General features: G+C 59.0%; 1 protein-coding gene across 1 annotated transcript in view; it reads right to left on the reverse strand.

Moving 5' to 3' along the window:
- Window positions 1-22,703, reverse strand: part of ADGRA1 (adhesion G protein-coupled receptor A1) — a 44,503-nt gene that overhangs the window by 6,980 nt on the left and 14,820 nt on the right. The window contains exon 5 of the mRNA XM_030804956.1: window positions 21,330-21,475. Coding sequence (XP_030660816.1) covers window positions 21,330-21,475 — 146 coding nt within the window. The remainder of the gene's footprint in view (window positions 1-21,329; window positions 21,476-22,703) is intronic.

Below are 22,703 nucleotides of genomic sequence, written 5' to 3' on the forward strand. Positions count from 1 at the left end.
CTCCTTCCCGGTGAGCAGTGCAGGTCGGCCGGCAGAGGGCGCTGGAGGCCGTCGCTTTTCTCGCCGCCGCCGCTGGGCAGTCACCGCCGTGGACGTGCAGGCGCGGGGCTGGGGCCGGGGGCGGGGCCGGAGCCGGAGGGGCTCCTCTGGGTCCAGCATCCACCATCCACCGCCTGACGTGGGCCCCTCGCAACAGCCTCGGCCCACCTGTGTCCGGGGAGTTGTTCCCGCCCGTCTGGCAGCTGGGAACACCCTCTCCTATGGCTCCGAGCCCCAGCCAGGGTAGGGGTCCAGCTTGTCCTCCTCCTCTGGGTGCTGACAAGTCTGTCACTCAAGCGTCATCTTCTGTTACGTCGAATCCCGTCTAAACCCCAGGCAGACTCTGGGCGTCGAGGAATGCCCACCCCACCCCTCTGTGCCCAGGTGCCCAGCGTCGGGGCAGCGGCTCGCACGCCAGGGCCACTCACTGGGACATCTCCGGGTTACGTGATTTCTGGGGGTCAGGCCAACCGCTGCCTTTGGGGGAAGGTTTCTAGAAAGGGAGGGCGGATCTGAATCTCGGTGAAATCCTAACAGCTTCGCCTTGGGAGCTGTCAACCCGACCCAGAGGTGTCCAGAGGAGCAAAGCGGGAGCTGACTCACGGCAGAGCACATTGCTCAGAGCCTGGGGAAGGTGGCCTGGCCAGGGAGGGTGCAGAGCCGGGGAGGGTGCACAGCTGGGGAGGGTGCAGAGCCGGGGAGGGTGCAGAGCCGGGGAGGGTGGCCTGGCCGGGGAGGGTGCACAGCTGGGGAGGGTGCAGAGCCGGGGAGGGTGCAGAGCCGGGGAGGGTGCACAGCTGGGGAGGGTGCAGAGCTGGGGAGGGTGCACAGCTGGGGAGGGTGCAGAGCCGGGGAGGGTGGCCTGGCCGGGGAGGGTGCAGAGCTGGGGAGGGTGCAGAGCCGGGGAGGGTGCACAGCTGGGGAGGGTGCACAGCTGGGGAGGGTGCAGAGCCGGGGAGGGTGCACAGCTGGGGAGGGTGCAGAGCCGGGGAGGGTGCACAGCTGGGGAGGGTGCAGAGCTGGGGAGGGTGCAGAGCCGGGGAGGGTGCAGAGCCGGGGAGGGTGGCCTGGCCGGGGAGGGTGCAGAGTCTGGGACCAGCCCTGAGTGCACCGCCACGTGACCCAGGGCCAAGTGAGGGAGGAGCGGCCATCAGTGTGGGGGTAGATGAGCATCGCGTAGGAGAACAAGAGCTCGGTCCTATGTCGGCTGAGTAACACCCCCAGACACCCAAGTTCTCTTCCCTGAAACCAGTTAGGGTTTCACCTCACGCGTCAAGAGGGACCTTGCACATGTGGTTAAGTGAGTGATGGTGAAGGGCGGAGACTGCCCTGGGTTGTTTGGCTGGACTGACGCCACTGGGATCCTCTTAAAGAGGGAGGATAGAGATCCCAGTGGAGAGAGGACGCGGGGCTGCTGGCTTTCAGGGTGGAGGAGGCCCCAAGCTCAGGACTGACGGTGGCCGAGGCAGCCCCAGAAGGTGCCGGGGGAGGGAGGCAGCCCTGCCCACACCTGGACGTCCGCCCAGCAGGGCCCATTTCGGACCTTAAGGCCTCTCGACTGTCGGATGATCCCTCTGAGTTGCTTTAGGCCACTGAGCTTTCTCCGTGGCCACAGCAGCCACGGGAAGGCGGTGTGGCCCCAGCTGTGCGGTGAACCCCAGCTACACACAGTTACAGGACAGACGTGCTGCTGCTCACAGGGGGTGACTGGGGAGCCTCGTGGAGGAGACACGGTGCGGATGTGGTGTGAGGACGGGTGCCTTAAACCGTCCCTAGAAGCACGAGGCACCCCAGTATCACGGACTTTGGGTTCCAAAGCTGACTCAGCGAAAAGGAAAGTCTCTGCGGCTCCGGCTGATGTGAGGAACAAACACAGGCTCCCTCCCGTCAGTGAGGAAGGGTGGGCGGCCCAGAAGAGAGCGGAAGAGACCTGCGCACGCTTCACAGAGGAGAGGAGAGGACGGCGCAGCCAGCAACGCTCAAAGACGGGCGCAGAGGGACGGGCGCAGAGGGACGGGCGCAGAGGGACGGGCGCAGAGGGATGTGCGGGGCCCCTGCCAGGGATGGGCTTGTGAAGACTTAGCGGGGTTAGAGCTGAGCCCCTCATGGGTGGGAGAAGCCTGCAGACCACCTGAGCCCTCGGAGACCAACGTGCCACAGTCGGCAGGAGGGATAAAGGGATAAAGCCCCGTGGTCTCGCCAGAAGCGGGTCCCGTGCAGCCATGGACATGGGGAGCCCCAGCTACCGACGGTTACAGGACGGGCCTTAAAGAAGCACGTGCAGGGAAAGAAATCAGAGAAATCTGATATGAAACCACGTGAGACAACAACCACAGGCACACACAGCTCGAAGCCGGTGCAGCCTGGGGATGCGTGTGCCAGGCTGGCGAACCGGGAGGAAAGACAAGGAGGCCCCAGGGCTAGGCCAGGGAGGCACGGCCGGGGGTGGGGCCGGCCCCAAGGTTCCCGCTTCCGCCCCGCGGGTCGTGACCACAGTTTCCCGGCCGTGCTGGGGTGTCCGGCCAAGATAGCAGGTTCCCGGGCGGCGCTGGTGTGTCTGGCATCTTCCTAAGTGTTCCACTGCACTCTCAAAAATGTTTAAATTTAGAAAATATTTTTAAAAGGAAAGAAAAGAAAAGAAGAAAGAGACAAGAAACAGGCCTGTGGTGCAGGTGGAGCTTCGCAGTGGAGGGGGCGCCTGCAGCTGACCCTGCCCAGCCCCTCGCCCATCGGCCCCTCGGCCCCGTGCCCAGCCTGAGTGCTGCCGGCTCTGTGATCCCTCCGGGCACACTCGCCCGCTGCTGTTTGGAGCTGATGGTCGGAATCAGCGCACGCTGGGACACGGGGAAACGGGGCGAGGACGCAGACTGCGGGTGCGGTCCCGCCACGGCTCTGTTCCCGCCATGGCTGATGCTGCACACCTCTCCCCGGGTGCAGAGGCACCATTACAGCCTGAGCAAAAAGGTCCCGGACCCAGGTGCCACCCAGGGCAGCCCTTCTGAGACTAACACTGTGTCCCTGGGCTCAGGTGAGCAGCACTGCCTCTGCCTCCATGCTGCTCCTCTCCTTTCACCACACGCATGCTCACATGTGCACACACATATGCTTGCATGACACTTCCACGCATACATGCCCCCCCACTCTCACACACTGGAACACACATACCACGTGCACACTGGCACACATGCACACTCTCACACACACTGGCACACATCACACACAGGCACACACATTCACATGCACAGGCACACATATGCACAGGCATGCACACAGACACACTGGCACACTGGACATGCACAGACACACACATACACACATGCACACACCACATACATGCACACACACACTGGCACACTCCACACGCAGATGCACACGTGCACACTGGCACACTCCATGCACACATGCACACTGGCACACTCCATGCACACATGCACACTGGCACACCCCACATGCACAGGCACTCACACATGCACACACGCACACTGGCACACACCCCACACACATGCACACACACATGCACACATGCACACTGGCACAGTCCACACACACACAGGCACTCACACGTGCACAGGTGCACCTGGGCTTTGCAGGTCCTGCGTTTTTCACGGGTGGAGGCTGTGGGAACCCCGGGTCGTGCAAGTCCATCAGTGCCATTTTTCCAACAACGTGTGTTCATTTTATGTCTCTGTGTCATATTTTGGGAATTCTCTAAATATTTCAAACTTTACCATTATTACTACGGGGAGCTGTGATCAGTGATCTTTGGGGTTTCCATGGTAGTTGTCTTGGGGCACCACGAACCACACTCGTATAAGACGGTGAACTTAGTGGGTAAATGTCCCGTGTGATCTGGTTGCTCCACAGGTCGGCTGTTCCCCATCTCCCTCCTATTCCCCGAGCCACAAAAATATTGAAATTAGGCCAATTAATAACCCTACAATGGCCTCCAAGTGTTCAAATGAAAGGAACAGTTGGACGTCTCTTGCTTTATGTATGAAACTGGAAATCATTACGCTTAGTGAGGAAGGCATGTCAAAAGCAGAGATAGGCCAAAAGCTCGGCCTCGTGACAAACAGCCACGTTGTGAACGCAAAGGAGAAATTATTGAAGAAAATGAAAAGTGCTCCTCCAGCAAACACATGAATGATAAGAAAGTGTGAAACAGACTCATGGCTGATGTGGAGAAAGTTTTAATGGTCTGGATGGAAGATCAAACCAGACACAACATTCCCTCAGGCCAAAGCCCTAATCCAGAGCAAGACCCTAAGTCTCCTTAACCCTATGACGGCCGAGAGAGGTGCAGCAGAAAAGACGCTCCAAGTTAGCAGAAGTTGGTTCACGAAGTTTAAGGACAGAAACCATCTTCAGAACGTAAAAGTGCAGGTGAAGCAGCAAGTGCTGATGGAGAAGCTGCAGCAAGTTCTCCAGAAGATCTGGCCAAGAGAGCGATGAGGGAGGCTGCACTAAACAAGAGATATTTTTTTCTTTTTTTGAGAAGGAGTCTTGCTCTGTCGCCCAGGCTGGAGTGCAGTGGCGTGATCTCAGCTCACTGCAACCTCCACCTCCCAGGTTCAAGTGATTCTACTGCCTCAGCCTCCGAGTAGCTGGGATTACAGGCGCCCATCACCACACCCAGCTAATTTTTTGTATTTTTTGTTGAGACTGGGTTTTGCCGTCTTGGCCAGGCTCATCTAGAACTCCTGACCTCAGTTAATCTGCCTGCCTCGGCCTCCCAAAGTGCTAGGATTACAGGCATGAGCCACTGCGCCTGGCCTAAATAAGAGATTTGCAACGCAGATGAAACAGCCTTCTATTGGAATAAGATGCCAGCTAGGACTTCCATGGCTAGAGAGGAGACAGTGCCTGGCTTCCAAGCCCCCAAGCACAGGCTGACTCTCTTGCTAGGGGCTAACACAACCAGGGACTTTGAGTTGAAGCCAGTCCTCATTCACCATTCTGAAAATCCCAGGGCCTTTAAGAATGATACTCAATCTACTCTGCCTGTGCCCCGTAAGTGGACGACAAAGCCTGGTGACAGCACATCTGTTGACAGCACGGTTTGCTGAATATTTAAAGCCCACTGTTGAGACCTGCTGCTCAAAAACATTCTTTTCAAAATATTGCTGCTAGTTGACAATGCTCCTGACCACCCAAGAATTAGAAGTGGAGCCTGAAGATGGCACTGAATTGCTACAGTCTCATGGTAAAATGTAACCAGTGAGGAGTTGCTTCTTATGGATGAGCAAAAAAGTGGTTTCTTGGGATGCAATCTGCTCCTGGTGAAGATGCCGTGGACATTACTGAAATGACAACAAAGGATTGAGACTGTTTCATACACGGAGTTAACCAAGCCGTGGCAGAGTTTGAGAGGATGACTCTAGTTTCGAAAGAAGTTCCACTGTGGGTAAAATGCACCAAACAGCACTGCGTGCTACAGAGAACTCTTTTGTGAAAGGAAAAGTCAATCAATGTGGCAAACGTCATTGTTGTCTTATTTTAAGAAATTGCCACAGCCACCCCAGCCTTCAGCCACCACCACCCTGGTCAGCCCCGGCGGCCATCCACATCGAGGTGAGACCCTCCACCTGCAGGAAGATTATGACTTGTTGAAGTCACTAGCATTTTTTTTTTAGCAATAAAGGACCAGTGGCTGTATGGTCCGCAGAGACCTCAGGTCATGGTTGCGGCCTCCTCTGCCACACCCGTCTCAGTTTGCACTTTAGCTGAAGCCCTCACCTGTGCCGTGACTTGAGCTGTGCTCCATGTGGGGTGTTTTGCAGGTGTGCGTGCAAGTGTGATGTGAGCGTGTGAGTGCGTGTGTGTGTGCACGTGTGCAATGCAAGAGTGTATGTGTGTGGTGAGTGTGAGTTCATGTAAGTGCCTGAATGTGCATGTGTGCAGTCCAAGTATGTGTATGTGTGTGGTGCATGTGTGCGTGTGACGTAAGTGCATGAGTGTACATGCACATGTGTGCAATGCGTGTGTGGTGTGTGAGTGCGTGTGTAAGTGTGTGAGTGTGTGAGTGCATGTGTGTGTGATGTGTGTGTGCACACTGAAGAGGTGGTACAGGTTCAGGTCCAGACCACTGCAATAAAGTGAGTCACACAAATTTTTTGGTTTCCCAGTGCACATGATATGGTTTGGCTTTGTGTCCCCACCCAAATCTCATCTCAGATTGTAATCCCATAATCCCCATGTGTTGAGGGCAGGACCTGGTGGGAGGTGACTGGATCACGGGGTGGCTTCCCTCATGCTGTTCTCATGATATTGAGTTCTCATGAGACTGAAGGTTCTATAGGAGGCTCTTCCCCCTTCACTCTTCCCTTCTCTCTCCTGCCTCCTTGTGAAGAAGGTGCTGCTTCTCCTTCCCCTTCTGCTCCTTCCCCTTCTGCCATGACTGTGAGTTTCCTGAGGCCTCCCCTTCACCTTCCCCCATGACTGTAAGTTCCTGAGGCCTCCCAGCCATGCAGAACTGTGAGTCAATTAAACCTCTTTCCTTTATAAATTACCCACTCTTGGGTGTTTCTTTATAGAAGTGTGAAAATGGACTAATACAGCACATAAAAGTTGCATTTACACTCTACTGTGTCGACTAAAGTGTGTGATAGCATTATGTCTAAAGAAACAATGTACAAACCTTAACTTAAAAATCCTGTGGGCACCGTGACCTGAGGCCTCTGCGGACCATACAGCCGCTGGTCCTCGAGGGGTTTGCTCTCTAATGAAAAGGCAGTTTGGGAAACGAGGCAGGAAGAGGCTGGTGGGGCCTCAGTTCCTGAAGATGGTGAGACCAGAGAATCATCTGGAAGCTGGTGCCAGCGCTGACTGGGGGCAGTGGTGTCAGCTTGGGGACACATACAGCTCCCTGCAGGGCTCACCTGGCTGGCCTGACCAGCTGGCTCATTTCCTCCCAGCCTCCACTGTCAAACACAGCTTTGCCAGTCAACCGGCCACAGCCCCACCTGCTGTCCCGGACGGGGGAATGACCAGCACGTGGGCAAAGGGAGGGGTGGGAATGATTGCTGTCTGGCCACTGGCTGGAGCTGGCAACTAGGGTGACAGGGGAGCTGGGCCTGGCAGGGACTCCTCCCAGGATCCCAGAATGAGGTCACCAGATTGCAAGCCACCTAGCAGGCAGTCTCGTGTCTCGAAGTCACTGCCGGCTACCCTTGTTATTTCAACCATTGAGGCCACGTGTGCAGAACCCAGAAATACATGGGACTCAGTTGAGGTCACGGCCACTGTCAATCCCCTTCTCCAGGCCCATTCCAGACGCTGAGCTGACAACTGACAGCCTCCTCTTGGCCGTCCACAGGCTGAGCGCCAGGAGCACCAGCCCTGAGCAGGTGCCTGGGCTAATGAGGGCCTGATCCTGGGGCCTCCTGGCCCAGGCAATCTCCCGGGCTCTGCCCTGGCCACGTCCACAGTGCACGGGACCTCCCAGGGGGCAGGTCTGGTGTGGCCACACTGAGCGCTTGGCCTCTGTGGGGCTCCAGGCTGGATGCACCATCAGTAGGCTGTTCCGTGGGTGTTTGCTGGGCACCCCGGGCACTCAAGCCAGGCTTTCGGTGGGTGCCTGCTCTGTGTGCTCAGGTCTCAGGTCTCGGGCCCAGACTGTGGGCAGGGGTGGGCTCTGGGTGCTGCCTCTGTGCCTTGGACTGTGGGCAGGGGTGGGCTCTGGGTGCTGCCTCTGTGCCTTGGACTGTGGGCAGGGGTGGGCCCTGGGTGCATCCTCTGTGCCTTGGACTGTGGGCAGGGGTGGGCCCTGGGTGCTGCCTCTGTGCCTTGGACTGTGGGCAGGGGTGGGCCCTGGGTGCATCCTCTGTGCCTTGGACTGTGGGCAGGGGTGGGCTCTGGGTGCTGCCTCTGTGCCTTGGACTGTGGGCAGGGGTGGGCCCTGGGTGCATCCTCTGTGCCTTGGACTGTGGGCAGGGGTGGGCCCTGGGTGCTGCTTCTGTGCCTTGGACTGTGGGCAGGGGTGGGCCCTGGGTGCTGCCTCTGTGCCTTGGACTGTGGGCAGGGGTGGGCTCTGGGCGCTGCCTCTGTGCCTCGGACTGTGGGCAGGGGTGGGCCCTGGGTGCATCCTCTGTGCCTTGGACTGTGTCCCTTTGTCCACTCACAGGAGGGCGGCCAGCAGTCCTCGCTCTGGAGCAGAGAGAGCATGCGGCTCACAGCTCCTGCCGGGCACTGACCCCTCACTCGGAGTGCTCCCTGGACCCCACCACAGAGAGCGTGACCGACAGAGGCCACCTTCCACAAGCTGCTGCAGTGACTGGATGGGAAGTGTCCCCATCACCCTCTACCCTCCCCACCCTCTGTCCCGAACTGGGGGTCAGACCTGCATCTGTCTGCTGACACTATCCTGGTTCCTCATTTGCCCTGGGTTCCCAGAGGAGCCTCCGCTCGAGGGGCCTGCCCATCCCTTGCCTGACTTGGAACTGACCAGAGGCGGGAGTCTGATGGGCAGGAGAGGATGGAGGAAAGAAAGAGGCGCGGCCAACAGGAAGGAAGCCTGGGGCTCCATGGGCTCCGCCTGGCACACAGGCAGCGTCCCCACCACTGAGGAAGGGGGTCCTCCTCGGGCTGCCCCGTGTTTCTGGTTGAGTGTCTGCATCTCTTCATCGTGAGAGGCCCTGCCACACCTGGAGGGAAAGGATGCCTGTGGGCGGGTTGGGTGTGCTGGGGGGCAGCTGGTGGGCGGCCTTGGGTGTGGTCTGGGTGGGAGAAGCGTTTGGGCAGGGCTCAGGGACGCCCCCCAGACAGGGGCTGAGGGAACTGGAGTAGCCGTGGTGGCCCTGAAGGGACCATGGGTGGTGGCGGGGGGTGGGGCGGGGGGCGCTGACAAAGCCTGGACCATGTAGGAGCTAAGAGCTTTGGGATCGAGGGACTGTGAAGGCGAAGGCACAGGCCCTGCAGGGAGGGCGGTCGGGAGCTTTGGGGTCCCCCATAGGCTGAGGGACTGTGAAGGCGAACGCACAGGCCCTGTGGATCAGCTCGGCTCCCAGGAGCATTTTCACCACATTTGGTTACTGTGTCTTTCACCCAATCCACACTCGCCCCATATGGCCTCACGCTGGGCAGGGGCCCAGGGTAGGGGGCCAAAGGGCCTGGGCTCCACGAGTAGTGCCCCTGCAGAGCGGCGTGGGTGGGCCAGGCATGCATCTAGCCCTGGGCGTGGCCTGGAGCCAATGGAAGGTGGGGAGGGGAGAGGAGGAGTGAGGGGAGGGAGAGGAGAATGGGGAGGGAAAAGAGGGAGGGAGAGGGGAGGGGTGAGGGGGAGGGATAAGGTAGGGAGAGGGTCTTGCTGGGTGGATGCTGGAGCAAAGCACAAGCTCTCCCCTGGGGCAGGGTCTCTGGAAGGCAGGGAGGGGTTGGGGGCTGTAGTACACACCAGGACCTGGCAGTGGTGTCTCGGGGCTGGGTCTGATATGTGGCCCTGGAGGCTCAGAGGACAAGGGAACGTGGCCCTCTTGAGGACAGTGAGGGTTGGAGGTTTGCAGCCCATGTGTCAAGGGTCCCAGCAGTGGGTGGTTCAAGGGGCCCGGAAGAGGTGACAATGCCATGAGCCGACCCTCAGCTGTGCTGAGTCCCCACAGTGCCCACGGGGTCCTGACCTCCCTCATGGGGAGCCGCCTGTGATTACTCATTTCCCCCCAAGTCTTCAAGGAGGCGGCTGGCTAGCGCTGCGCACCCTTCTGCCAAGCATGGGCCAGGCCTGGGGGCCGCCCTTCTCAGGGTACCCCCGATCCACTGTGTCCTTTGGGGTCAGGCCTCTAGGCTGAGTCCAGCTGTGGCCTCGTGAGGACCGTTCTTTGGCCAGATCCAGGGCCTGGCTTTCGCAGGTGCAGAGGTCTTGTCGGTTTCCCTTTACTCTAGGGCTCCCCGCTCCCTGTGCCTGCCCATGCCTGCTGCTGACCGCTGGGCAGAGCCTGTGTGCCATTGCCCTGCTGGAGGCGGTGTGGATGCCCCCGGCCTGCACCACCCCTGCCCAGGGGAAGGCCGAGGGGTGAGGAGGGCTCAGGGGCTGGGGGTGGACTCGGGACGGCCCCACTCGGGCGATGGGTGAGGCCCAGGTGCACCGCTCAAGTCTGACCACTGGGCCCTTCCGGGACCCTCTCGACGAAGGCCCCCAGGCTCCTAGCCACCTCTCCACTGGAAGCATGTCCCCAGGACAGTGGTGCTGCCCCACCAGCCAGTCGCACTCATGGAGGTTGCGGCCCCCTGGGGCCTTTGATGCGCTGAGGTCATTTGTCACAGGAAAGACGGTGGATTCCGGGTGTGGACCCGAGGCTGGCACTGCCCAGAGAGCAGAAGGAGCCAAGGAAACTGCAGCCTCAGGGAGCTGCCTGGATGGGCGGTGCAGGGGCGGGCAGCAGATAGCTCAGGAGACGGCCCTGGCACCTTTACTGCCCTGGGACACGGGACCCATCTGTGAGATCGTGATCCCTGGCCTGCTTAGCATTCTTTGAGTTAACTGTGACTTCTGAATTCCGAGAAATCAGGTTGAGAATTCCTGCTAGGATCCAAGAGCTATGCTATTTATGTCTGTTTGCCTAAGTATCTCCGGAAAGTCACAGGCGAGCCTCGGAAGTGCATCCTGGGCTCCTCTGCATTCGATAACCTCTGAGGGTGGATGGAGGAGGGCACCACAGGCGTCGGGAGGAAGGTAGGTTGGTGAGACAGGAGTCAGGTGCAGAAGGACAGGGCCGCTGTGCCCTGCAGACGGCACCACGACGCCCAGCTCCAGACAAGAGCTGAGGACGCTTCGTGACTGACAAGATGCTTTGAACGCCATAGCACCGCCGCTCCGGTCTGCTTGCAGTGGGTACCCCCAGAAGGGTCTGCAGGACCACTTGTGCTGTGAAGAGCGCCTGTGTTCCAGGGCGAGGTCTGTGTCCCAAGACGTCAGGCCACATGTGGCCTCGAGGGGCCATCCCTGGACCCAGGCATCAGTGGCAGTGTGTCCTGCCCTGCCCTTGAAGCTCCAGTGCCCTCTGCTCCTGCTCAGGGGAGCTAAGTGTGCGGGCACTGGGCTTGGTGCTGTCCCGGGGGTGGAGAAGGGGTTGTGCCACGTGGCCCCTCCTCCCATTCTCAAACAGCGCTGCTGTCAGCAGACATCAGGACCGGGCGGGAGGCGGAGGTACTCATGGTGTCTAGAGTCAGGGGACCGCCAAAGTGTGAGATGCCAGGTCCTGGTGGCCGGGCCAGGGCTCTGGGCAAGCCCCCGTGCCTCTGGGGCCTTGGTTTTCCCATCTGTAAAGCTCAGGGCTGGGCTAGAGGGCCATCTGGAAGGCCCAGGCCCTTCCTGGCCTGATGTCCAAGGGTCCACAGGGACATGGGGAAGGGAGGGGAGGCTGCTTCACAGATCTCAGAGCTGCTACCTTGCAGGGTTTTCCCCGCACAAAGCTCCCTCAGCTCCCTCCCACCCACCCCCATCCTTGCCCTCTCCCAGTGAACCCACATTCTTGGAAGTGGCAGGCGCCAGGTCGCTCACTGGCCTGTGACCTCTGCCCGCCCTTAGGCAGCTCATCCTGAGGACTGGCATCAGGCATGCGTTCCAGATGGAACAGGAGGGAGTGGACACCTCCTACTGGCCATTCCCAGGGCCCCAGTGCCCGGGGGCCCCAGCCCAGTGGGGTCCAAGCCAGGCCCAGTGCGTGGCCACGGGCAGGTCCCAAGCCCAAGGCAGTCTCCAGAGTTTGCCCCGTGGCCTAGAGAGGATTCCCGGCTGAAGGAGCCCCAGGAAATCACTCATCCACAGGGTGGGGACAAGCATCCCTCAGTGCCTGGCCAGCACGGGGGAGGCTGCGAGGCAGGTGAAGGTGGGGGGGAGGCTGCGAGGCAGGTGAAGGTGGGGGGGAGGCTGCGGGGCAGGTGAAGGTGGGAGCAGGTGTCCTCGGCAAGCTGGGCTGTGATACGGAATCTAAGTGTCTCGGTGCCATTGGACTTCCAAACTGAAACACGGCCCACAGACCTGAAATAACCGACGCGGCCCGCAGACCCCAAATAACCGACGCGGCCCGCAGACCCCAAATAACCGACGCGGCCCAGAGACCCCAAATAACCAACGCAGCCCAGAGACCCCAAATAACCGACACGGCCCGCAGACCCCAAATAACCGACACGGCCCGCAGACCCCAAATAACCAACACAACCCACAGACCCCAAATAACCGACACGGCCCACAGACCCCAAATAACCGACACAACCCACAGACCCCAAATAACCGACACGGCCCGCAGACCCCAAATAACCGACGCGGCCCGCAGACCCCAAATAACCGACGCGGCCCGCAGACCCCAAATAACCAACACGGCCTGCAGACCCCAAATAACCGACATGGCCTGCAGACCCCAAATAACCAACACGGCCTGCAGACCCCAAATAACCGACGTGGCCTGCAGACCTCAAATAACCGAAACAGTCCGCAGACCCCAAATAACCGACACGGCTTGGTGCACTTGATCAGAAAGGGCGGCCGGACTGCAAAATTAGGATGTCATTATTCGTTGCTAAATGGGGAATCAGCCCCTGAGCACCTCTGAAATCACAAAAGGTCTGCTTGTTTCTGGAGTGTCTTCCCTTTGCCTGTCAAAGGGAGCAGAAAATGTGGAAAGTTCTGTCTACTTAGAGGCCCTTCCTCAAAGTGGGCTGGCTAGCAGGATTAGGAGGGAAGTGCCTGTGGCAGGCAGGTGGTCTGGAGGGATTAGGAGGGAGGTGCCTGTGGCAGGCAGGTGGTCTGGAGGGATTAGGAGGCAGGTGCCTGTGGCAGGCAGGTGGTCTGGAAGGATTAGGAGGGAGGTGTCTGTGGCGGGCAGGTGGTCTGGAAGGATTAGGAGGAGGTGCCCGTGAAAGGCAGGTGGTCTGGAGGGATTAGGAGGGAGGTGCCCATGAAAGGCAGGTGGTCTGGAAGGATTAGGAGGGAGGTGTCTGTGGCGGGCAGGTGGTCTGGAAGGATTAGGAGGGAGATGCCTGTGAAAGGCAGGAGGTCTGGAGGGATTAGGAGGGAGGTGCTCATGGCAGGCAGGTGGTCTGGAGGGATTAGGAGGGAGGTGCCTGTGAAAGGCAGGTGGTCTGGAAGGATTAGGAGGGAGGTGCCCGTGGTGGGCAGGTGGTCTGGAGGGATTAGGAGAGGAGGGACCCACGGCAGGCAGGTGGCCAGTGGGATTAGGAGGGGAGCTGCCCATGGCAGGCAGGTGGCTTGGCAGGATTAGGAGGGCAGGTGCCCCTGGTGGGCAGGTGGCCCAGCCTACCCAGAACCTCCCCAGTTCAGCCACATTTCCATGTAACAGATGCAGAAACAACCCTTCAGTAGGCTGTGCTTACATTGGAGCAGGTGCCTGGGGACCCGGGATCACTGAATTATCCAGCAGCACCTATGTCCAGGGCCTCACGCAGACATCACTCTACAGCAAAGGGATTGGGCAGGAAACTAAAGACAAGGAAGGGGAAGAGGCTGAATAGAGGTCAAAACAGAATTCCGGAAAATAAATCTGCATTGTGAGATCTGGGTATAGAGGAAGGAGGCTAATCGTTCAGACATGGGCATCAGGCCACTGGCTTCTGTTTTGTGCAGAAAGGGTCTGCTCAGGGTGCATAATATTTGCCCTTATTCTTTTTCTTCCAGTATTTCTTTTCTTACAGAATCTCTCTCTCTCAGCCTTTCTTTCTTCTCACTCATATAGTTAGAAATGGCAGATCCAAGAAGCTTCTCTCTGAACATTCGACCCTGTGCAGCCCGTTGTTGCTCTGCAGAAGGGCCAGCTCCGGGGTGTGGCAGGTGCCTGGGTCAGTGGCTTTCAGCACATTCCCCATGTCACTGCCTGATAAGGCTGCTCTGTGTGCAGGGACGCAGGATGTGGCACTACAGCAGCCTGGGCTGTTTGCATGAACCTTGTGACTGATGGCAGCACCTGCCTTCCCGCTGGAGTGTGAGGCTCTGTAGCTATGGCCAGCAGAGCTGGCAGAGCACACAGGAGTGGCCCGTCCCAGCAAGAATCCGGAGCTTGAGCCTGAGCAGCCTCTTGGGCAGAAGTGCAGGGCACACTTTGCTGCGTTTTGCTGCTGGAGGAAGGAGCAGGCTCCACGTGGATCCTCCCCACTTGCTGTCTCCCAGGACAGGAGAACGCTGGAGATGGCACCTAGAGTCTCAGACTCTGCTGGATGTCTTTTCCCTCATTGGCCCTGTGGTGTATCCTTCTGTGGAGACAAACCACACCCAGGAACGCTGCCGCTGCTGAGTTCTGAGTGTATCTTCCAGCCCCTCCTTGAGTGTATCTTTCTGTGGAGACAAACCACATCCAGGAACGCCACCACCGCTGAGTCCCAAGTCCTTCCAGGCCCTCCCTGAGTGTGCGGAGGCCGTCGGGCCTGACACTGCATGATGGGCAGTGTGCTGCTCAGCCATGCATCAGAACAAAGTACAAAAGTGATTGCTTTCCATCGACACATCCAGCCCAGCTGAGCACGGAGGCCGATATCACACAACTACATCCCTGCTGTTTGTCTCTTTCTGGTTTCAACATTTAATCAGGAGGGGCTGGATGCCAAGCCTGGAGAATACGAAGAGGAGGGACCTTCACGTCATTGTCATCGAGGGGAGGAGAGGTCAGGGGACTGTTGCTCTGCAACAGGAGGTGGGCACCGGGCAGAAGGTCAGGGGTCTCACTTAAGAGGAAGCTGAGGTGCAGGGAGGAGGCTGGAGTGGAGATGGGAGGTACCCATCCCACTGGAGGGACTGACCCTCAGTGCCCAAAGGGCAGGCGAGGCCAGGAAGGGGCAGACAGGAAGGCTCTGAGCCAGAGCTGAGCAGCAATAGGGGGTCTGGGGGGTGGTCGTGGGGGCAAGCAGTCAGGCTTCCAGCTGGGGAGAAAAAGTATCCAGGTGGTGTGGAGGTGGCAGAGCAGGAGGCTGAGAAAGGGACCTGGAGGCCTGCTGGGGTCAGGGCAGTCCACAGAGCAGGAAAGTTGAGGTCCAGGGAGCGGAGGCTGGGAGAGGAGGAGGGACAGGAAAGGTGGGGAAGACTCCTGGGCCTGGAGGTGTGGCCTGATCTGGGAAAGGGGGTAGAGAGTTTGGCACAATGTCTAGCACGCAGACACGAATGCTGGGACAGCAGTGCCGCTGCTGAGCTGCAAAGACATTGGGGGTGTGGAGCTGGTTCCATGGAGGACATGAGGGGAGGGTTGGGGCTGGTTCCATGGAGGACATGAGGGGGGGTGGGGCTGGTTCCATGGAGGACATGAGGGGAGGGTTGGGGCTGGTTCCATGGAGGACATGAGGGAAGGGGTGGAGCTGGGGCCATGTGCACACAATATTGAGCTGTCTTGGGATATCTGAGGGAGGCATCAGGAAGCTATGGCAAATGTGTGTAGTGGTCAGGACTGGTGCGCAGACTGCAAATGGTGTTTTGGGGACTGGCAACGGAGTCTTGCAACAGAGTCTAGTGTCTAGAATCTTGAGAGTATTGGGAGGTGACAGTGGCCACCATGTTGGTCGAAGGTGAGGGTGCCTGAATCCAAGGAGGTGCCACTGTGAGGGCTTGGGTGGCTGAGCCGGTGCCTCTGTGGGCCTGGGGGTCCTGTGTCCAACACCCCTGTCTCCTCCCTGCCAATCCTCTTCCTTCTTCCCTTCTGTTGTCCCTCCCTGCTTCCTTCTCCATGGAGTCACCCTAGCCCCATTAAACAGTGCCAAGAGTTCATGGACTCCTCGGTTGAGGCTGCGTCTGTCCTTCTCCTAAACTCTCCCCTACAAGGCTGAGGGTGACACTTCTGTTGGCCGAAGGCTCGTGCCAGGTTCTGTGTGGTTTCTCATCCATAGGAGGCCCTGAGGCAGAGCTCTGGGGCCAGGGACTGATTCACACACAACCTACAACCATGCCTGCACTGAAGACACCAGCAGGGCAGCAGGTCCTGCACACTCCCAGGTGTGCTCGGGGAGGTCTGTGTGATGCCCGGTCCAGGCCTAACCTTGAGGCACTCCCTGGCCCCTCGTGCCCACACCCACTCCATTCCTCACACGTGGAGAAAGGGAAGAAGGCTGGCCTGGCCAAGGCAGGCCACACGGCAGGATGTGCAGGGTCACCCACTCCCTCACACCCCTCTGCTGTACCCAAATCACAGAAAAGAAATGAAACAATGTTTTTCATCATTGTAATGAAGATCTCCTCGCAGAGACAAGCCACCCAAAACCATGCTGCGTTGATCAAGTGAGGACTCCCTTCATTCAGCTTGACACTAAAAGTTGCAGCACAATTTTAGATAGGCTGTTTTTTTCCCTAACTATCTAGAGATCTGTGAGAATTAAACAGCATATTTTTAAACAACCAATGGGCCAGAGAAGAAATCACAAGGAGAAGTAGAAATGGCTACGTGGAGATAAATGAAACAAAAAAACCCACGAGGCAGCTCAGGGATGCAGGAAAAGCAGCACTCAGAGGAAAATTCATAGCTGTGAACATCTACATAAGAAAAATGAGCTCAAGTCAACCATCTGATTTTATACCATAAGAAACCTGAAAAGAGAAGAGCAAGCTAAATCCAACGCTAACAGAAGAAAGGAAGTAATAAAGACCAGAGTGGAGATAAATAAAATAGACAACAGAAAAATAAAGACCATCAATGAAACTCAAACTGGCTCTTTAAATAGATCAAGAAAATTGGCAAACCTTTAGCTAGACTGACAAAGAAAAAAAGAGAGACTCATGTTGTATTGGAAGTTGTAGCCAGCACAGTTAGGCAAGAAAAAGAAATGAAGCCCTCCAGGCTGGAGGGGAAGAAGTAGAATTATCGTTACGTAGAGATGGCGTGATAATTATATATACAGGAAATACTAAGGAATTAACAAAACACAAACTAGAGCCAGTAAAGGGATTCAGCTGCAGGACACAAGGTTGGCACACAGAAATCAGTTGTGTTTTGTTCACAAGCAAATGAGCAATCCGAAAGGAAAGTTAAGAAAAGAATCCCATTTATAAAAACATCAAAAGAATAAAATCCTTGGGAAAAAAATTCAACCAAGGAGGTGCAAGATGTGTGCACTGGAGACGGCAAAGCTTTGCTGGAAGAAATTAAAGAGCAAAATAAAAGGAAAGACGTCCTGTGCTCACGAATTGAAAGACGTGGTGCTGTTAAAACGGTGATGCTTCTTATTGTGGCCTTCAGATGCAATTGTGACTCCGGTGGCACTCAGAGCTGGCGTGGCCCCAGATAAACACTGCCCAGGAGCCCGTGATGGGCACTCTGAGCCGCGGGGGTGAGACTGTGCAGAGACATGACCTGCCGCTTTATCTGTGAGTGTCTTTGGCCTCGATGGCCTTCCCCCAGGAAGCATGCTGCACACTCTGTGTGACGTCCATCCGCTCGCCCAGGCCTCACCTCGACAGGATCTGGGATGGGTGTCTGCTGCGGTACCCCCGATGCAAGGAAGCCAGCATCTCGTGGCTGGTGCCCTTCCTGGGGGCTCTCCAGTCCCCTGTGCCCTGAGGCCAGGCTGTGCCCATCCTGTGCACCCTCCTTGGCCCAGTGCCGCTGTACTGGGGACGCCCACAGGGATCCATGTGGGTGGATGGGGATGACCAGATCCTGGCACGGCAGGGGCTGAAGAGAGCAGAGGGACCCATCCTGGTGGGGTTGCTGGGCAGGTCCCAGGCGGGACCGCAGCTTGGGCCTGGAAAAGGGTCTCCAAGGGTTCCCAGGAGCTGGAGCCTGCGTGTGACTCATTCAGTCAGCAGGGGCCTCACCAGCTGCGATGCTGCTGGAATTCGGAGAAAATGCTGTGTGAATGGAGGGGAGCGATGGGCCTGGGACTAAAGCAGGGAAGCGCCAGCCAGCAGGGTCTCCGGCGCCCCCCAGACCCAAGGCGCCCCCCTTGGGCTCCAGTCCTGCTGCCCTTGCCCTGGTGTGGGCTCCAGGCCACACACCCGTCAGGGCAGGGGTCCCCATCAGGCCACTGCCCCTCCACAGGCCCAGGGTGGTTCTGAGGGCCTGGCTGTGCAGTGCCTCCTAACCGGAGTGGCAGAGGGTGCCCCAAATCTCTCCACACAGGCCCACATGCATGGGGGCTCATCCTGGGACCAAGGGGTGATGAGGCCAGGTGAATCCCCATCTAGAAAGTGGCAGAATCTGGTGCGGAGCCCAGGCTTGGGCTGTCCTAGTAACAAGGGCCACACTCCTGCTTGAGGGGAGAGGCAGATGGCGGCTGTGACCTTGGCCCCTGCAGTTGGAACATTCGGGCTGCAGAGGCTGCTGGCTTCTCGATGCTGGGCCTCCCTGGACTGGCCCCTCCGTTCCTTGACCTCGCCCTGACCAGAGGGCAGGTTCCTGCCCACGGAGTCCAACCCCTGCAGAGTTGGGGGTCTTGGGGGATGTCCGCCCCCTCTGCCGACCAGGTCGTCTTGTGGAGAGGGGAGATGCCAGGCTGAGGTGGGGCATCCCCCATGCTCACACAGAAAGGGACTCAGGCCTGTGAAATGCTCACGGACACCAGCGCGGCAACATTTTACGTGGCTGTATCTTCCCTGGACTCTGAAGGTTTGGTTTCCAGGAAGCAGAGCAGAGGTGGCCGTTGCACATGGGCCAACCCCGGCTGTGGGCCTTCAGGATGGCGAGGCCTTTCTCAAAACGTCGGCGGCTCCAGGAGTGTCCTCTGAGTTCACGTAGCCGCTTCTCGGGGATGGCCGTTTTCTCGTTATTTCTTGTTAAACACTTGCAGAGCTGGGCCGGGGGCTTACACACGGCTCCTTCATGCATGGCGGCTGAGACTCGGCCACTGCCCATGTGAGTGGGAGCTGGCCGCGCTGCCCTGTCCCGGCGGAGGGTCGGGCAGGAAGTGGTGTGGGCATTCTTTTCAGAGGGCAGGATGCGAACGGCCAGAGGGTGTGGGCAACGTGCTGCCTGGAGAGGCGTCCGCGCCCTTCCCTCCCAGACCACAAGATTCTTGGAACTCAGGAACTAAATTTCTGTTGGCGTTGATAACGTGTGGGCCATGTAGAGTTCTGGGAATGGGACTGGGGATGCAGGGCTGCTGGGAAGGGCCTCTCTGATGAGGAGGTTTCCTGGTGGAGGAGGGGGAGGTGAGCAGAGGCTGTGGGCCAGGGCCTAGAGGGCAGACTGTGAGCACCTTCGGGGTGTGGGGAGAAAGGCCCCGCTCCAGCCTGCTGGTCTCCCTGAGGAGGTGCAGCCCAGTCTCCCAGCACAGTCCCCCAGCAGCCCCAGGCCCAGCCACGGAGAGGGCAGGCCCTTGGCGGAGCCCAAGTTAACACCGCCCACCACTCCCGAGTCTGCACCTGCCTCAGGGGTGCACAGGCTGAGCCCTGGCCAGGCCCCAGGGGGGCGGCTGGGGAGGCAGAGTGACCAGGCAGGCCAGGAACCAAGGAACACGGCTGGAACACGGCACCGTGTGGACACCCCCTGCCACAATGTCAAGACCTTTCTTACACAGGAAGGGGGCCCAGAGGGCAGGGGGTGGAGGATGGGGGTCTCCAGGCAGCCCCAGGAGGAAGCAGTCGCCTCGGCACCGTGGCCGCAAGCAGGGTCTTGCCATCGCTGGGTCTGCTGGTCAGTCCGAGCCCCGGGCCCGCTGGCCCCCCAGCACCTGGACAGACACACGGCTCTGTGGCGCGCATTGGCAGACACCGGATGGAAGAGCGCCGGGGTGTTCCACGGCTGCCAGCCTGGTCTTCAAAACCAGGCAGCTCCTCCATCAATTACAGATGAGGAAATGCATTTTGAGAGTGATTTATAAACCCAGGGGACCTGGGGCCTCCCTGGCGGGAGAGGCAAGATAATGAAACCCCACCTCCCCAGCCCCCACCAGCGACAGAAGCACCACCCAACCCCGGTTGCTAAGTGGCAACGTGTCTGCGTGGATCTGAAAATCAAACAGTGTCAGAAAATGCTCCGGGTGGAAATGAGTGCTGTTTACTGAAACAACACAGGACGTGGCTGTATCTGCCTTGAAATTAATTCTTCAGATGGTTTTGGATGGGCAGTGCCGGGCAGCCCTTCCGAGAAAGCGGGTGTCCGTGCGCCCGCACCAGGTCACATCTCACACACAACCGGACGAATGTCCTCCAAGACCCCCTGGGACCGCCGGGCACAGAGCAGCCTCTGGCGGGGGTGCCTCACACACGGCGCTGCTCTGGGCAAACTGGAAGTGCCCAAGGCAGGCATTCAGGGAGCCTCAGGGAACCCCAGAGGACAGGCCAGGTAGGCACCCAAGGCCTCGAGGCCACACTCTGAACCTGGCTTTCGCCCACTGAGTGTCTGGGATTCAGTCTCAGTTCAGAAAAGGAAACACCAAAGGCGCTGGAACTCCCTGGCGAGCTCCGGCCCGGTCACAGCCGTGGCCAGACCCCTGTCTAAAGCAGCTGTCCCGGCTCCCTGACCCGGCTTTTTCCTGCTGGTGCAGAGGAGCTTCTGCCACCTCCCAGACGTGGAAGCCCGGGTTTCCCTGGCTCTGGACTGAGGGAGAGAGGGAGGGAGGTCTGCGCCCATGCCATCATGGGATGCCATCACGGGCTGTTTCCATGCTTCTAGGCAGGCCCGTGGTTCCTACCAAGGCCACGGTGAATTCCCAGCCTGAGGATGGATGGGACCAACAGCTGATGCAGGCCGCCGGGGCCAGGGGAGGGCGAGTGTCCCATCCCAGCAACTGGGCCTCACACAGCAGAGACGGGGAGGGGAGGTGCTAGGAACCGGGGGACCACACCTGCCTCCTGGCCTGAAGGGTCCAGGCCAGGGCCACCTTGAAATGAGTGCCTGAGGTTTTCCACCCACCGACAGTAGCTGCCTGATGTTACGGAGACTGTGAAGCCGAAGCCAAAACCACCCAGAGCCCGTTTCCCTGGTGTGGCTGCCCTGCGGGGCACAGAGGGTCTCACGCCAGCAACTCTGTAGCACAGGAGGCTTGTCCAGCCCCCAACACATGCCAGCCCCAGACCAGCCCCAGACCAGCCCCAGACCAGCCCCAGATCAGACCCAGACCAGCTGGGCTCCAGCTGCAGATGTGGAGGGCAGGGCACCGCCTGCCTCAGACTCCACCCAGGACCCTCCACCCTCAGGGCCCCCTCTGCCCCACCCCCAGTGACCGGCGCCCCTCCCCTCCAGCACACCGCCCCACCCCTAGATCCTTTGCCGGCTCTCCACCCTCCCTGGGAACACTGACCGCCCCCCATGGACCAGATCGTCCTCAGGCCTCTGGTGGCCTGGCGAGGAGGTTTGCCAAGACCCAGAAGGTGCATGCAGTGTTCAGGGCCCGGGTGGCAGGGCCTCGCGCCCACATGCACTCAGTACCTGAGCAGGGGCTGCCTGGGGTACGGCGGCTGGTCTGCGTCCAGGCACAGAGGGGCCTTCTTGGTCACCTGCTTGTAGATGTTCCTGGCGGTCACTCCTATCCACAGCATGGTGGACAGCGAGGAATAGTGCAGCACGATGCCCACCTGCGGGGGAGCAGCGGTCAGCCAGGCCCTCGGCGGGCACCCACCCCCCAGAGCCCAGCAGCCCCGGCCCGGGCTTGCGTCTTCAAGAATGAGAGCAGCAGGCGGCCAGAAGCGTCTGTATCCCAGGGCAGATGGCGGCCGCCCCACAGCCGCCCGGAACTCACAGGGAGATGCTGAGCTGCAGAGACCCTTGAACGGCTCAGCTTTGCTCCTGCACAGAGATGGGAGCAGGGAGTCTGTGGGGACCCATGGGCCTGTGCACTCACGCCCCTCTGCATGCACACCCCTCTGTGGTCCCTGTGGCCCAGGCACGGATGCTGTGAGCTGCAGACCAACGTCCCCTGAGCTCAGACCTGGACAGGTGTCCACCAAGGGTGAGGAGGTGAAGTCCTCTGTGGGGTCACGCCAGGATGCTCTTACTGTGAGTAGGATGAGCCCCCCACGGGGACGGCATTCGTGTGACCCTGCAGGTCGCCGTTCCTCATTGCTATGGAAACTTCCTGCGTTAGCTGATTACGAGGGCCACACTGCTACCTTTGGAGTAATAACCTGACATTTTGAAGTGACAGGTAAAATACTGCTATAATTGGAAAGGACATAAATGTTTAAGGAATACAGAGATTCGCCGCATAAAGCTAACGTCGCACCATTATGATGATTTATCAAATCCAGAGCTCAATTTTCACTCATGAGGAGGCTCTGCAATAATTGATGAGAATATTGTGGGGTGGGCTCGAAAGATCGGAGGGCTGCATTTGCAGTTTCAGATGAGCTCCCTGCGTGCCGCTGGTGGCAGGAGACACAGCAGGCCCCGGGGGCCTCCACCTTTTCCCCCGGCCTGGACACTGAGTGTGGGGTCGTGTCCCATCCCAGTGTCTAGGCCTCATGCAGCCTGGTGGAGACAGGGAGGCCTGGAAACCATGGGGCACCGCATGGAGGAGCGGGGCAGAGGCAGCCCCCACGCCCGCCCTCGCGTTCTTTCTTTCCAGGAAGCAGCCGTGGGGCTGTCACTGTCACCGCCCGGGGCGCTGAGCAGGATGGCAGAGCTGGCCCTGCCCCTTGTCTGTCTGGGCCGAGCCTCACCCAGGCTGTGTTCATTTGGGGATCACAAGAAGGTGTAAGTGGCAGAGCTCTGAGTCCTGGACACCAACTTCAGGCTGGACAGATGGAGAGGCTGCAGGGAAGCCACCAGCTACCCACGGTGCTGCACAGCCGCTCCACCCCGCTG

The sequence above is a fragment of the Nomascus leucogenys genome, chromosome 3 (genome assembly GCF_006542625.1).
Source record: "Nomascus leucogenys isolate Asia chromosome 3, Asia_NLE_v1, whole genome shotgun sequence".
NCBI classification, from domain to species: Eukaryota; Metazoa; Chordata; class Mammalia; order Primates; family Hylobatidae; genus Nomascus; species Nomascus leucogenys.